Source organism: Gobius niger, assembly GCF_951799975.1.
Source record: "Gobius niger genome assembly, chromosome: 7".
NCBI lineage: Eukaryota > Metazoa > Chordata > Actinopteri > Gobiiformes > Gobiidae > Gobius > Gobius niger.
The window spans coordinates 22,460,312-22,476,883 of NC_136858.1; the positions used below are offsets into that span (position 1 = coordinate 22,460,312).

Below are 16,572 nucleotides of genomic sequence, written 5' to 3' on the forward strand. Positions count from 1 at the left end.
CTGAAACATTTAAATGTTGGTTGATTTTTATTCATATTATACCTTAAAACCTGGAGGACAGCTGCATCTGTAGATGTCTGCCAGATCACTGTGGCATATGCCATGATTTAAACATGGATTGGAAAGACATGGGTTGCATTTCGCCAAAACTGCAGTGTCCACCTCATCTACATAAACAGAGTGTAAGTCACAATTCATCACATTTAATGGGCTTGGAGGCTAAACTTACCATTGCATTCAAACTTTTTAGCAGGTGTAGTCAGCAGTAGCTTGCCATCCATCCCCTGTGGACCAGCACAGCGGGCAATACCAGGCTCTTTGTAGCCTGTCTTTACCCAGTCAGACAGCCACCGCAGCCGGCAGTCACAGTACAGTGGGTTGGCACCAATGGCTCTGTAAAGGACAAAAATGTTGAACACATACACCACAAAAGGGTTACAAAGGTGTGACCGAAAGTCATATTGTAAAATGTTAAATTAAGTAGCACTAATTAACGTAGTAACTTTGTTAAAAGGTCAAAGTCAATAAAGCAGAGAGCTCAGAACAACCAGCTGGAGTCTCTGCTGCCTTAAACTCACAAAGAATTTATCAAAAGAGTGAAAATAAATGTTTTGTTTAATCTTAATACAACTGAAGGCTGTATTTTACTTCGTAACCATTTCTTAATTACAGTCAAATGTGTGAACAGACGGCAAACTTAACTACTCCTGTCATGGTGGTCGTGAATCAATGGAGCTCTGTCGTTGGGTTGGATGCACAAACAAACTAAATCGATGCTGTTCCATTACGCTGAAACACAGGCTCCTCGACTGCCGCTCCAATATCTGACACTTGACATCTGCTAACATGAAAGCCACTTGACGGTGACTGTGGATCAATGGCCTGCCATCATCCTTCCTTCAGCAAGGCGCCCCTGACTTCTGTTGCATTCTCCAATAAAGCTGTGTTTATTTATCTACAGTCAGCCTTCCTGAACCCTCCCCCTGCTCCTCTCCTGACACACTGATAGCTCTATTGATCTGTGGTTGTAATGGGATAAAGTGAATATCTAGGCTGAAAAGCAAAGGGGACACAGTCCACTTGTGTGTCATCTTACACGTCCAGCACAGCAGCACCAAAACACACAGACTCAAGATCATACAGAAACATCGCTGTCAGCAGACTATGAAGAACTTCTAGAAGCCTCTGAATCCCAGCTCTCTGTTTGAAGGCTAGAAACATGATGCATAGACTACACTCTGTGATCAACGCTAGTTATCCTTAAAGTATGTTTACTCACAAATGAGAAAGGGAAGCCACGTCATTGAAGATGCCTTCAGGGAGGTCAGAAATGTCATTGCCATGAAGAGACCTAAATACAAAAAAACAAAACAAAAAGGCAGTGTCACAAAAGAGTTCTTGAATTCTATGTTGCACGAGAAACTGGTGTAATATAACATCAGTCAGCCAAATGGCTGGATGACTGACAGCCCATGTAATCCAAACCATTACTGTTTGATGGCCACTCATAATGAAGTAGTAATAACCCATAACAACACCACATATATTAAGACTAAGTACAAAGTCTTTGATCCATTTAACCACCTAGCTGCATGAGGGTCTCCAATAAGGTTTGCTGACTCATAACAAAAACATATACTAAAATAACTAATAATCAGTTGTGTTTTAGAGAAGAGTCTAATGTGTGTTCTTACATGACAAAAAACTCTACCATTAACATCTATATATATAATAAGCTAAATAAAGCTAAATAAAGCTTATAAAGCTAAATATTTATAAACACATTTACATTTAAAAATGGTTGATCCTGCTGAGGCACTTTCTCAACTCCCTTCACACCTAAAACCCACGGGGCCAATTAGCGGCTTATTAATGCTTCTGGTATAACCACAAGCATCATACACACAGAGAGCAAACCTAACCACATTCACGGCCAGCCCAGACCACTGACCTGTTTGAAGCTTTTAGCGTTAATGATTCCTCTCAATTTTACAGCTGTGTAAAGCCAGAGGTGTAGCTTTATAAAGATTTTTAGAACCTGAGCATTTCACAAACTCTCTTTCAACCACCACAAGCAGCTTGTTGTGGTTTCTGTGAAGTTTTCATTTCTGAACTCTGGTCCTTGGGTTGGCTCTTAAATGTAGAAAGATATTAAAGACAGGTTTACCGTTGCAGAATACAAAAACCTGAACGTTTTTCTTTGTAATGCATGGCAGCACCCTCTATCTGTAAGAAAGTCTATGAGTGATTAAGACTGGCAAGATCAAAGTTTCTTTTGGACCTGTATGTGAGGAAATAAGGTAGCCCAGACACTGTGCACTTTTATATAGTTCTTGGGCTGTTTAGCATGTGTGACGTGGGGGAGGGCCTCACATGGCGTCTGCCACTATTTCACGTTGAAAGGTGGCGTGAGTGGTTAAGAGCAGAAGTAATGGACATGGCTTCGTTAGAGATCAAAGCAATAAGGCCAGGCATCAGTGAGGCAACATCAGCTAATGACGACCAAGCTTCACTCTCATTCCACGCTAAAGGCCCCTCTCACTTTGTGTCTCGTAATAATCAGGGACTTTATTTGAATCCTGCTGTAAAACAGAGGCTTTGTTGAAGCTTTGTTGTCTGCAGTAAAAAGTGTGCCTGCTACGAGCCCACATGGACGACTGATAATTCTACTCCCACACTCACGCTAATGGGCTCAGACCCAGTAGATGACAAACATATATGCCAAAAGTCAGAGAGTTAAGAGTGAATGGACAGCTTCAGTAGGCAGCACTTTCTGTCATATACACTATTTAAAATAAGGCTTTGCTTAAAGGCATGTTCAATACTGGAATAATGATTAGGTGCAGATCAACCACTGATCCAAAGGAATCCGAGTAGTAGGACTGGTGACTTCAGTTGTACCGAAATTAATGACAACTGTTTTTGTCTCTAAAAACAGGTTAGACGTCGTGAATGTGTTCTTCGCCTGTCATAATTATTTAGACTGTGTGTCAAGTCTCTGGAGCCAATCAAAGATTTCCAACAAGTGTGGTGTCTGTAGTCTGAGGAAAACATTCAACTTCACTGTGCTGTGTTGTCATCTAGTTTTTGAGCACATTGTTAAAAATAACATCAATGCTACCTTTAAGGACACTTTCTCGGGTGTGACAAAAATATTTCATAAATAAAGAGAAAGAGAAACGTCAATGTACTGTACTAAAAAAAAACATGTGTCAGCAGAACTCGAGGAAAACAACTCACAGCAGCCGAAGGGAGTGTAGCCCACTGAAGGCCATTCTGGGAATACAGCGTAGGGAGTTGTAACTCAGGATTCTGGGATGTATAAACAAATACATGAGAATAAACAGTAAACATTGAACATTATCTGTGTGTTAAGCTGCTCAGGCCTTACAGTGTAGTGAGCTGGCTCATGTTGGCAAAAGATGAGTTGGTCAAAGAGTTGATCTTGTTGTTGCTCAGGTCTCTGAGAAAGATCAAAAAGATGAAGTTTACATTTGCAATTAAATACAGAGAGAGAGAAAGACAATGTGCACTTACACCAGCTGTAGATACTTGAAGGAAGACAGCTCCTTTGGCACAATACTAAACTGGTTTCCATCCAAGTAACTAAAAGCAGAAAAATAGGTATTGATAATGTAATAAAACAACCAAAGTCCTAATCAAACAAAGCATATACAATAATACCAAAAACAAGCAAAAGGAAGAACCTTGTCACAAGGCTAGTTAAGTAGACAATACTTAGATTAGGTTTAATATACGAAATAATAGTGCTTTGTGACACGGGCTTTCACTATTATTTGTCCTTGTTTCAGGGGTGGGAAGAGCTTAGGGGGACTTAATTTACATGGGGGTCTCCTCAGTTTAGAGCTAATGATAGGCAATGATGACGCAGAGGGCACTTGGGATAATGATGGACTAGCGGGTTGCAGATGACAAGATGAAAGCACAGAACAGAGGAGCACACCTGGTCACACCTGCTGCTACAATGACAGGCCTTAGGCTCACGCAGCAAGGGTGTGGAGAAGGAAAGTATTGGACCTCTTCTGTCACTCCCTTTTCCATTGAAAACTGCTCATTAAAATGTCCTCTTGCTCCCGTGGACAGCCTTTGGCCCCCACACAACTATGCACAAACACACAGTGCCTGGCTCTCACTGTGAGAGTGACATCAGTGTTGGCCCCTAGGGCACAAGTCTGGGAGAAAAACTGGAGGCTTTATGGACTCGTTTCCTTTCCTCTCATCCCCGCAGGATGAAATCATCATCATTTGCTGCTGTTTTCTACAATTTACTTGGAGACCAATTCATTATCAATCTGTGTGTTTTTAGAGACATATAGCAAAGAAGTAAGCCACTCACAGTTCTGTCACATTTCTGGGGATGCCTTTGGGCAGAGAGTGGAGGTGCTTGTTGCTGCAGCGAACAACAGTCTCCACACAAGTGCACTCACTGGGACACTGGGGTCGAGGCACACAGCTCAACTCCTCTTGGCCTGCAAAAGTTCATGTTGATAACTTTTAGTTCAACACTGTACAAATGATGCACCTATTAACACTGGCAAACAATAGAAAGAAGAATGAGGGTGTTGTAGAAAGTTCTTTTGGGCAGAATAATCAGAGTTCCTCCGATGTAGTATTGATCAGCCAGGGAAGAGAATGGAGGCGTGGGGCCTGCTGACAAGTCTAACATTCATTGAGGTGCAAATAGGCTGACTGGTCAATAAGGCAAACGGCTCAATAGCCACAGACCACTATCGACGGGAAGCTTAGGAAGTGCAGAGTGGCAATCTATTCAGTAAACAGTAGAAGAGGACAAGAACAGCCATTATTCAGTAGGATCTCACTTTGTGGAGAGTGCCGCGAGGACAAAGTCAATGAGAAAGTGTTTATCAGTCATTTCAAAAAGGTAATTTCAAGCTATTCATGAGACAAAATCTTGGACAAGTTCATCTGAAAGCAATACTCCATTCTTCATAACACAAAGTCAAAATTATTCTGACAGTACCAACCTTCTTCACAGCGGAAATCTGGCAGAGCCACATCCTGCAAAGGGATCTCTTTGAGGAACGCAGGACGCTGGCACCGAGGGTTTCCGGTGACTATCTTCCTGCTTCTGAGCCAATCACCGAGCCAGGCCAGGCGGCAGTCACAGCTGAACGAGTTAGCCAAGAGGTTGCTGTAAAAAAAAAAACGATATGCACAATATCAGATATATTCAATAACTGTCTTGAGCAGGGGAGTCCGAACCTTTTTCATCGAGGGCCACATATTAAAGAGTGCCAAGAATGAAGGGTCACACATGGATGGTCAGTGCAGTAAAATGTTCAACTTGCGACATTTAAAAGAGTTTGAAACCGTCCCCACGCCTTTATTTAGGCTTTGAACCAAAGTGCCAGCTTTGTCGGTTTTCGTTGTGTAGGATTATTAAAACTAGTAAAACGGGCCAATGCAACCTCTATCCTGAGGGCCACCAAAAAAGTGTTTGAGGTCCACATTTGACCCACGGGCCGCACTTTGGACACACCTGGTCTTGAGCATTGTGATAATGACATTAGTACAACATTTTATTGATAAATAAAATGGTATTAAATGATTTCCTTTTTTCATCAAATTGTGTCAAAAATAAGGCTAATAAATACTAAATCAGGACTAAATTTAAAACAAGGTGGATTTGGAGGCAAATAAATCATGACTTGTGGTCAGATCTTACAGTGTTGATAATGTCTGCAGCGTGTCAAAGGCTCCCGGGGTGATGGTGGTCAGCTGGTTGTCATACAGTGACAGGAGGCGGACGTTGTGCAAACCAGCGAAGCTGTCGTTGTGAACACAGCTTATCTTGTTGTTCCTCAGCATTCTGCATGAAGGAGAAAGTCCTTTAGCACTGCACTTTCATAAGCGTCAATGTTCACATCCTTAGTTAATACTCACAGCATGCGCAGACCCTCCAGACCCCGAAACATCCCGCTACGGACAGAGTCGATCTGATTGGCTGTGAGGTGCAGCTCATTTACAGAGGAGGCGCCTTCAAAGGCACCATCTTCAACCTCAGTGATTTTGTTGTTGCTAAGGTTTCTATGAAAGAGAAAACAAACCGAGGACACATCAGTAATGTAAAAATGAAATACAAATGTGTTTTAGCTGAGGTGTAAACTCACATTTTCTTCAGCTGAGAAAGGTTTTTGAAAACTCCAGTTGCCTCTAGAATCGTGATCTCGTTGTTGTTGAGGCGGCTAGAAAAAAAACAATAAACAATATTGCACGATTGCACTTAAATTGGAACGTTCAGAAACAGCGATGCCTTACAGTTCAGAGGTGGATGCAGGGATGTGCTCAGGGATCTTGGTGAGCTTCAGGTTGGAACAGTCCACTACGTTGGACTCACAGCGACATTTCGGAGGACAAACTGGATCGCTGTTACATGCGTTGTTCAGACGGGTGTCTTCCGTACCTTTAACATGCAACAAAAAGCATTTTAGGAGTCATTTCAATGCAGACTACATCCAGACTGCCTTTTCCCATGATGCTTTCAGTCACGCAGCCCTATCCTTAAAAAGCCGACTGTATGTCTGTCCTGCTTTGACCTCAGGCAGAAAACTCCAACCCTAGGAGCCCTTGGAACATCTCTGAGCAAACCAGAGCAGCAAGATGAACGCTGGGGACAAGTTATTTTGGACAAGTGGGAGCATTGGGCTGTAAAGAACAGTAGAAGAGACGGTGAGATATGGATGCCAAAGAGGATTTGGAAAGCCGGCTCCACTGATGCAGAGCACATCAGAGAGAGAAAGGGAGACGATGGTGAGTGGAGGTGATGGTACAGACAGGTGGAGTTAAAGAACAGAGGAGAGCAGCAGAGATAACATTGAAGACAGAAGAAGACAGACGTGTGGAGTCAGACAGAGGCACTGTGTGAAGAGGGGAACATTTCCTCCAATTCCTCAGCCTATGAATAGACGCTGCATGCACAAAAGTGTGTTCCCGGTTACATCATAGCTTCTCAATAATGGAGCAGCCTCAGGGAGTGGCCTGTGACGATGAGTGGGTGTGTGTGTGACGCCCATGTCTTCATCATTGTGAGGAATAAGCAGGCCCTTTTGTATTGTTAGGATCTAATCTGACTGAGGGAGATTGAGAGAATGATGACAGACACAAGAACCATCATTTAAATGCCACCAACATGACTCTGAGGCTCACTCTTAAATGCCACGTGCCCAACAAAAACCTAGTTTCCCAGATCAAGTTTTCTTTTCCAGGTCTTTGTCTGTGTGATATTTTGACTTTAACCTCTTTACCCCCTCCTGAACCAAGCACATATTCTCCAGTTCGGCTATACCCAAATCTAAAAGCTTAAAATAAAAGCATCAAAATAGCGGATGGAAACCCAACATAAATGTGACCAAAAAAACAAAACAGTGACAATACCAAGACGAAAATGCAACAAAGAAGTGACAAAAACGAGCTGGAAAAGCAACAAAAATACAACATAAAAAGTGACAAAAAAGTGATGAAAACACAACAAAAATGCAATGAAATAAAAAAGCGAAAAAGCAACAAAAAAACCCTCCAAAAACATGACAAAAATGCAACATAAACATGTCGAAAAAGTGACAAAAATGCAACAAAAAAGCTTTGAAAATGTGACAAAACACGGTGACGACGTGACATAAAAGTTAAGATCCCTTTTGTAGATCTTAGCTTTCAAATGAGGCATTACACTGTTGCTCTCCAGTCGAGAAGCTTTTCGATTTGGGTAATGCCGAACTGGAGAAAATGTTCTTGGTTAAGGCGGGGGTAAGAGGTTAAAGGTGATATGGACAATCAAAAATAACTTTTTCCTGTCTTGGTCAGTCATGCAAACATATTTCCTGCCAGAGAGAAAGAAATCCTTTGATCTCAAAAATGCAGATGAACTGGGAAAGCTCCGTAGAAACTGAGTCACTGCCACCATCATAAATGCGTAGTGGTGACACTTTTACTGTGAGCGGAATGGAATGAAAGCGGAGGAAACAGAGCCATGGGGCTTTCCTCTCAGAGGTGCACGATGACTCATCACTGTAGGCACAGCATGTCCCCGCTGCGCCCTCATTATAAATGCATTATGGGAATCCTGGGATGTTAATGACTAGCATGTCTATTGTGGTTTTCATTGTCGTATTCGGGGAGGATGAAATTAACCACTGTTTTTGACAGTGTGTGTTTAATCAGCTTTGAATGTAAAAAGTATCACTTAATATTGATTAAAGAAGGGAAAGCTCGAGTTTATCACTGTGTGTTTAAATCCACATAGAACTTTACACAAGCCACAATCTACCATTATTGAGTTAGGAACTTATTATTAACACCCCCTACCCCTTTGTTTTTCCTTATGAAACTGACGAAAGGCTTTTTTTATTGAAGAAGAAATGATAGATGTTTATATGCCACTTACCAGGGATTGTGTACTGCTCTTTGGCTGTGATGGACAAAAGAAAGAGGATTGGATGTCAGTGACCAAGGCATAGCAGCAATGTTGCTATGCTTTAAAAGTCATATATATAGTGGTTATATATGACGCACAATGTATAAAAACTTTCCAACAGAGCAGCCAAAACTCTCGCTCTGTATTTGGTATACAACAAACATGAATGGATTTATGGCAATAGGAAGAGACATTGACAACAATAAACAATAAAAAGAAATAATGACAAAGAGAATGAAAGTACAACAGCGTGCAGGGTAGGGTACAGGAGGCTTGAAGTATGAGATTTATCAATATGAAAAAAAAAGGGTAATATCGGCCAGCTGTAGGCAGAAGGAGCATAAAGAGACCCGAGAGCAGTGGACCCAGATGAAGCGAGGTAGAGGTGGGCACAAGGTAAAGCAATGCAGGGCACACAAAGAAACCAGGCTCGAGATGTGATGTTACCTCACTCCAGCCAAAATGAGAAACCAGACACACCATGTGGGAATATTTTGTATTTGAAATATTGATGAGAGAGCGCAGCAGAAAGGCCCAAATTGATGAGTAGAGAGAGAGTGGAGTCGAAGAAAAGCAAACGGTTGGTCAAATAAATCCCAGCTGGTTAAGATAAGTGTCAAGTGGGCATTAGAAAACGAAGCAGGAGCTGGTCAGTGAGAGGAAATGCCTACCGGAGCAGCGGAATTTCTTGCTCTTAATTTGTCCAATGCGTTTGTTGGCAAGACGACGAGGGCTGGCACAGCGGGCACCACTTGTCTCAATGGGGTTCGTGCGAAGGTAGTCAGCGAGCCACTTCAGGTTACAGTCACAAATAAATGGGTTCTGGGCCAGGTGCCTGCAGAAAGGGATAGTAATATGTAAATCAGTGTACAGTTTAAACCTACTATGTAAGTCTTCAAGCAGCAGAGAAAAACAAAAGCAGAGCCGTAAATAAGTGTAAACTAGGGGTGCAATTATTTTGGAAACATAATCTTATGCAGGGAACAAAACAGAGAGCTGGTATAGTTGTATTTTGATATTATTATTTTAGTTACAATCATGTGCTGCAGCTTGTACTGTGTGTTTCATCTGTTTGTGTGACTCACAAAGTCTGTATAGCTCTCAGGGAAGTAAAGGTGCCCTTGACAAGGGTCTGAATTTTATTGTCATACAAAGACAACAGTGAGAGATTCTGCAGGTCCTGGAAGGTGTTGGCGCGCACACAGTGAATCTTATTGGCATTCAGCAACCTGGGGAGAAAAAAGGGAAGATGTGGAAAAGGGCAGATGAAGGAGGCGCCTGTCACTGTTTCTTTAAAGCCTCTTTCATTATGCATTCTACTGTACCAAGAAAACTATGACCAGGTACTAAGTTTATCTGAAGGTTATGGCTCAAACATTGTGTGGTTTGTAGGTACTGGGTCTGCAGAGCATCAGCATAAAGTGAATGCTCTACTTACAGCAGTTGAAGGGCGTACAGGCCGTCAAATACCCCTTTGGGCAGGTCCGTGATTTTATTTCCATACAGAACACTGGGAAATCACAATACACACAAAGAATTTACATAAGGTCTACAGCCACCCAGAAAATACTTGTTTACACAAGCTGCACTGCAGTTACTCACAGGGAGTTGAGTGAGCGCAGGCCCTGGAAGGCATCAGGAGCGATCTCTGAAATCTGATTGTTACTCAGGTCTCTGTTAGAGAAGAAAGACAGAGTAAATAAGAAGAACAACACTGGCAAAAGAAAATGTAATTTTAACCTTAATTATCTGACTTCCTGTATTAGTTACAGAAGCCTGGGACACACATTTCAGGGTCTGGATGAAGGCCTACTCTTGATTTAAAGCACTTGATGAGGCACAGCTTACTGTATATGACCCATTATTGTTGGCCCTATGTTACGAAGGTGGAATAAGAAGAAACCATTATGTTGTTTTAGGATGCACATGCAGAGAGTATGCTCATGTGCTCTAAATGTAACAGAAGACGAGAAAGACCGATGAGGAAAGGGATATGTGGGCTGAACTCTAAGAGACAGGATAACTGTAATGCAGTAATCATGTGGTAAAGGTATATGTTGTCATTGTAACTTCTAAGTAAGTAGCCATGTATTTTCCTGTACAGGTTTTGCTGAAAAATGAACCAATGCAAAGCAGTCAAAATGTGGAGCAGTGTGTATGTGTATTTCTATCCTGATGTTTAAGACAGGTTCATGCAAAGGTAAAGGAAACTGAGCCAAGGTCATAATGTGATATTTATAGGGCACAATGGCTCTCATTTAGAGAACTTACATGTGTAGCTATAGCCTCCAGAAAAATACATTCACAAAAAGCAGGCACATTGAAGTGACCTTTTCTGATCGAGCGCTCTTCACCCTCACCCTTGATGAGGTTCTTTTGCATGCCATGACAGTATGCGACATAATGTATGAGTCTATCGACACATTGAGTGGGACACAAGACCTGCAGCCGCAGGGGCAGCTGGCACAACACAAACACATGGCCGAAGATCTTTGTTGCTAAATGTAGAATCAGTGCAACAGTGGCAGTTGGGATCATATAGCAGCATGTGTATTTTATGAACAAGTAAATATCTGAAAGCCCAATGCAAGTAAGACGGTCTGCTTCCCATTAGAAGGTTTTCCTTCGATGGCTCCTGCACAGCATCAATGAAAAATCAAGATTTAAAACTACATTTAGAGTCATAGTAAGAACAAATCATCATCACTTCTTAGTGAAAGAAAAGAAAGAACAAGCTTGAGCCTGAAGAGGTTTGTTCAGGTCAGTGTACAGAGAATTGAAGTAGACCGTTTTATTGTTTAACCATTAATATGAAAATGCTTCGTCTCTGGGTTTTGCATTTGGAATAATCTGTTGACCTTATTTGAACTCTAAACAGCCATATTTCTTGTTTATGTGTACAGAAAGTTGCAACTGTCTTGTGCATGTGTGTGGCTGTGTTAGATAATTAAACAGCAAGTATATCTTCTGGCCATGTTTCAGGTAGCAGCATGACAGTGTGGACTCCAAAAGAGAGCTGAACCTCAGCCTCAGTTCAGACCTCTATATCCCGTCATCATGTCTGCCGCAGTTGCATTTGGCCATGAAGACAGTTCAACACACAGACACAGAGGAAAACTAGTGCCAGGGGAATCCCAGTGCAGCTAGACAGATGCTGGCTGCACTGCACATGCAGCGCTAGTTTGAATTTCCAGCCGCAGAACAAGATTTTTTTTTTTTCAAGCACAGACAAAATAAATACTTCATAGTCCTTAGCATGGAAGCCAATTGTCAGTTCTTTTTTCCAGACTTCTTGTTCACTGCTGTATTATTTAGCCCTGAGGTAGTGCACCACTGTACTTACATCCTACGCAGCTTCTTGTATGGAGAGAAGGCTCCAGGAGGGATGGACTTGATCCCATTTTGCTCCAGACGTCTGAAGGAAGGAGAGAGGAGAAGGCAATATTATCAGTAAAACAAACAATAGATGTTTCTATGGCAACTCCTCACACTTCCTAACCTCTGGCCTTCGCTGATTGGCCTGATTATGTTATGAAGATCTATTCCACAGCTGTAATGCATATTGGAGTCATAACATCCTCAAAAGCAATAAACAGTGCAGCAGTAAAAAGACTTTGGACAGTTGAAGACTATCTTCACAGAGCAATGTTTATAGTTTCCAGCACATATGGGACTCTGAATATCAATAACGGTCTTTATTTTGCAAGAAAAATGTCTGCATTTGTCTGCAAAGCATTTGCAAAACAAAATGAAAAAAATTAAAAGTTAATTATGCTTACTTTTGCCAGTAAAGCTAAGAGCATAGTTTGACGAGAAAAAGGCCTGACAAAAATCTCAGCGCAGACATACACAAATATACATGTGCTCATTTGGGACAGAGCAGCGCTGCAGCGTAATCAGCCTCATATGTTGTAGGGAAACAGACATCTAAAGCCCATTAGTGTAGAGTGTATAGAAGTGTGGTGGCAGCTACTTGGGGCAGATCTCAGGCCAGACCAATTCCCTGGTGCAGCGGGCAAAGGGCTGTTTATCTGCAGGTCAGTTCACAGCTTTTAAAACTGTCCTTAACAAGGTTTAGCTCGGCCCAGAGGGAGCTAGCTGCAGCTGTCCTTTGGCCCTGTAATGGCCAAAAACAGAGAAGGAACTAGCTCATGTCCTATGGGCCAGTGTGTGAGTGCGTGTGTGAGGGGGGTAGTTAGAGAAAGGCTTGTGGGTGTAAAAACATAACACAATAAATACATGTCAAATTCGGCGAACATTCTTTTCCATTAAATTGTCATACATATTTCCCTCCCCATGAATGTCTCCAGTGTGCTTGATTCTAGGCATTGCAACACTGAAGCTTGAATTCTTAGAGAGATAAATGTTTTGTTAAAACCACAACCACTTTACATTTTCAAAATTATCTTTAAATGACTCGTCTTCACAAGCAGTGTTTAATGCAGTGAGCAATTCCACTTGACATTCTCAAGATAGCTATGATTCCAGACCACAGATTCTTGTGGCAGCCATGCTCTGTCTGTTTTAGTCCGACTGTGTGTGTGGATTTACAGTGGACTGACAGCTCTGTGGTTCCTCTGCCCTCACCATGCGGCGGAGGAGAGGGCCAAGTGGCTTTAGCGCCTTCTCTCATCAACCAGTCTGTCGGACTGGTCCAAACCAGTCTGGCAATCTGCACACTCACAGCCTCTGTGGTTCTGTCTGTGTACATACGAGTTACGGTACTCAGCCAGTGTGGGTCAGGGCTGTCCATCTGTAAAGCTCCTGCATTTTGTCACAGACCAGCATGTAGAAAGCAACATTTTAATTTAACATATTTTCAATCTATCTGAGAAAACATAATCATCGATAACGCTCCTCAATACTACACTGTCAGACATGAACAAGCTGCTAAATCTTCCAATTGAGAAAGAAATAAGACACAATCTCAGTGAGTTGCCTTGGAATCCACAATCAATGGCCCTAATCCAATTTGCCCGAGTGAACATTTGTACGTGTGTTCAGGTGTGTTTACATGGGTGCATGGATGTGTGTGAGCTGGTGTTTGTGTCAGCTCAATCAATGTTCTTCATCCTTTTCATTAGTGCTCGAGCATGGTTTTCATTACGAGGAAACACATTATGCCTCTGGGTGTTAACTATGCGTGTGTGTGTGCGTGTGTGTGTGCGTGTGTGTGTGTGTGCGTGTGTGTGTGTCACAAATAGATGGCAGGACCGCAGCAGCGGACCAAAGGCAAGGAGACTTTTACGGCATAGTTCAGTTATTGCAGATGGAGACTTTGGTGCATAATAATGTGTTGTGGTTGTGTTTGAGTTAACTGGGCCTGGTCTCACAACAGAGGAGAACAGAAAGCAGCTCACATCCCGCCAGCTATAAACACAGTGGCATTCATTAGGAGCGAACAGGGCACAGAGGTTGCAGTTCTGATTTGAACATAACGAGAGCCGGATGTGTGTGTGTTCGTGATCTCATTACCAACACTACACTGGCCTTGGTGCCCAGCAGTTCAACTCTTTATCACAGAAATTGATTCTATAATGAACCCCAAGAGATCAGACCAACCGCTCTTAATTATGGAGGGGCATCTTCCCTGCTGCTTTTTAATTTTCGAGAATCCAAGCGCGTGGTCAGAAAGACAGTCTGAGAAAAGGAATAGATTGTTTAAAAAAAAAAAAAGGGGCTCAGTTCTGGAAGCAAAAGCAGAGAAGGTAATGTACATTTCTGATCCAAGTTTATTTTAGAATTAAACTGTATGTACGGACATAGAATAGATTTTTGAACACTTTGACTCGACTGGACTTGGACTACTTTTTATGGAGAGAGAGAGGGCTGGATATGGTTTTCAATGTATTCTTTTTTTTTAATCTTTTGTTCATATTTTAGTTGTATTTATATTACATTATAAAGAGGCTTTGAAAGAACTTGTATGTATTGGCAAATCTCTCTTTTGAATAGATTTGTTATTATCATCACAAATCTCCATTATTACCATCAAATAGTTAATAGTTAATTCAGTAGAGACTATCCAGACTCAACTATCCAGTAAACAGACAATCCAAATCAGGATATTTAGCACAGCAGCTGAAATGGGTCAGGGTTGTTGAGGACCATGCGATCTGTGACTTCCATGAAACTGAGTATTTATAAACACAGCCCATGAGGAGAAGGAGACCCAGAAATCCAGTGCCTCCATTCTTGTGTGGAGTATCAAGTAGTAGTAGTAGTATTAGTAGAGTGGCACGGTGGTCCAGCGGTTAGTGCTAGAAGGGCCTAGGTTCAACCCTCCTGTGTGTGCTTGCATGTTGTCCCCGTGTCCTGATGTGTGTGCACTCACATCTCGGCCATGCTTTCTGGAAGGTTTGCTGGGATGGCCGTCAGACCTTTCCCTCTGCAGTCCACAATGTTGTTGCTGCATGTGCACATCGCGGGACAGGATCCTCCCCCGGTGCTGCACGCCTGAGGGCTCGAAGAATCCTGGTGACCTGGCAAGGAGGAAAATTACATAAGGAAAGGCTATAGAGGTTTATTCATTATCATTCTATTGTTCTCGCCAGAAAGTTCCTCTGCTATCTCAACTTTCAAAGGTGATTTTTGACATTGAAATTGGGGAAGAGTTCAGCTCTTCAGTGTGCTGCAAAGTCATACATGCTTGAAAATCAGTCGCAAAGAAACTGGGTTACCTATCAAAAGCATGCGGCTTCATTGAGAGGGGAAGAAAGACATGAATTATAGAGTTTGAGCGTCCCAATAACATTCATTGATCTCTTGTTGCAGATTTTCCTCCTGAGTCTGCGTTCTCTGGGGTGAGATTCGTGCGTCTTTCTGCACATTCAGCTCGACAACCCCCCACTGCTGCATCTCAATTTATTCTCAAACGATTCAACTTTTCCATTTGCATACAAAGCACACAAGGCATGGCATCTTCACTACTCCAGATACTTGTTCAAACAGCCCTGCCACCGGCATCGACTTATTTATCAATGTATTGCATGTGTATGTTCAACACAAATGCAGTATAGTGAATAAAATGTATAAAGCATCGCTACTATACATTTTCCATCTCACACACTTGATCAAAGCAAGCCACTATTTAATTTAACCATTAATATTACAACAATTATGAGTCTGAAATCATATTGCATAAAGCAAAAGCTTAAAAAGTAATATAGCCACTAGGCCCATGTGGTTTCAGGTCCTATGATGTGGAATGGCAGAGTTTTGACAGATCTGGGATCAGGTGTAGGCCAGAGCACAACTCCATTCAGATCTAACATGGCACATTTGACAGCCCTGGGATCAGGGAGAGTGCAGTGCACAGCTGGAGCGGGCTTAACAATGACAGCTGTGTGACAGGTAGCATCGAAGTGAAGCGTTTGAAATATCCATTGTCCCCGTTATCTTCTGCTTCTGCACAAGCACCTTCAAGGTTCACACCTCCACCCCGTCACTTTCTGTTCTTTTGAGTTGCCTTTAACATCAGTGATCCCCTCCGCATTTTGCTGATACTGTACAATGTTAGACTCTTTATTATGTTTTTGTAAATGGTAAATGGTCTCAACTTATATAGCGCTTTTCTAACTTCATTAGGCCCAAAGCGCTTCATAGCAAGGTAGTCACCCATTCACGCTCTCATTCAAACACCAATGTACAAAGACACTGGAGGCGAGGTAAATGACCAACAGCAGCAAACACAGGATACAACACATGTCCCACAAAAGTTTTACAGTGGAGACTCATTAATGTTTCCAAAAGCTGAGGCAACCACTGTCTGCCCACGTCTGCCTTTTTTGGCTCTTTGCAAAGCAGCACCATACCAGATCACTTGGCCATGTCCACAACTAAACATCTTAAACTGAGTTTGCCATTTCTAATGAGGCCTACGCTGGGAGTTCAACCTCTGGTCACTTGTTAACTTAAACAGACACAAACACACTATTTTTTGTTCTTCTATGGTGCAAATAGTATTATTTGTTATTTGTTTTAAACCAATTTTGGTAAAATAAATAAAACAACACAAATAAAATGTAATTGAATTAGCGATTGAGCAAAGAATAGTTAATGAGATCTGTAGTTGTGGGAGGGCAGTGCACGTACGAGTCTCAACCGTGGGACAGACGCTG

General features: G+C 42.1%; 1 protein-coding gene across 3 annotated transcripts in view; it reads right to left on the reverse strand.

The window, feature by feature from the left end:
* slit1a (slit homolog 1a) overlaps window positions 1–16,572 on the reverse strand; it is a 57,183-nt gene that overhangs the window by 5,712 nt on the left and 34,899 nt on the right. For 2 of the 3 annotated variants that reach the window (XM_079560122.1, XM_079560120.1), the window contains exons 9-27: window positions 14,787–14,934; window positions 11,796–11,867; window positions 10,055–10,126; window positions 9,891–9,962; window positions 9,538–9,681; window positions 9,124–9,287; window positions 8,423–8,446; window positions 6,301–6,445; window positions 6,153–6,227; window positions 5,926–6,069; window positions 5,708–5,851; window positions 5,007–5,173; window positions 4,358–4,490; window positions 3,538–3,606; window positions 3,392–3,463; window positions 3,241–3,312; window positions 1,280–1,351; window positions 230–393; window positions 43–167 (exon numbers count right to left, since the gene is read on the reverse strand). In XM_079560122.1, the coding sequence (XP_079416248.1) occupies window positions 43–167; window positions 230–393; window positions 1,280–1,351; window positions 3,241–3,312; window positions 3,392–3,463; window positions 3,538–3,606; window positions 4,358–4,490; window positions 5,007–5,173; window positions 5,708–5,851; window positions 5,926–6,069; window positions 6,153–6,227; window positions 6,301–6,445; window positions 8,423–8,446; window positions 9,124–9,287; window positions 9,538–9,681; window positions 9,891–9,962; window positions 10,055–10,126; window positions 11,796–11,867; window positions 14,787–14,934 (2,078 nt within the window). The remainder of the gene's footprint in view (window positions 1–42; window positions 168–229; window positions 394–1,279; window positions 1,352–3,240; window positions 3,313–3,391; window positions 3,464–3,537; window positions 3,607–4,357; window positions 4,491–5,006; window positions 5,174–5,707; window positions 5,852–5,925; window positions 6,070–6,152; window positions 6,228–6,300; window positions 6,446–8,422; window positions 8,447–9,123; window positions 9,288–9,537; window positions 9,682–9,890; window positions 9,963–10,054; window positions 10,127–11,795; window positions 11,868–14,786; window positions 14,935–16,572) is intronic. The other variant, XM_079560121.1, reaches the window with a different exon arrangement.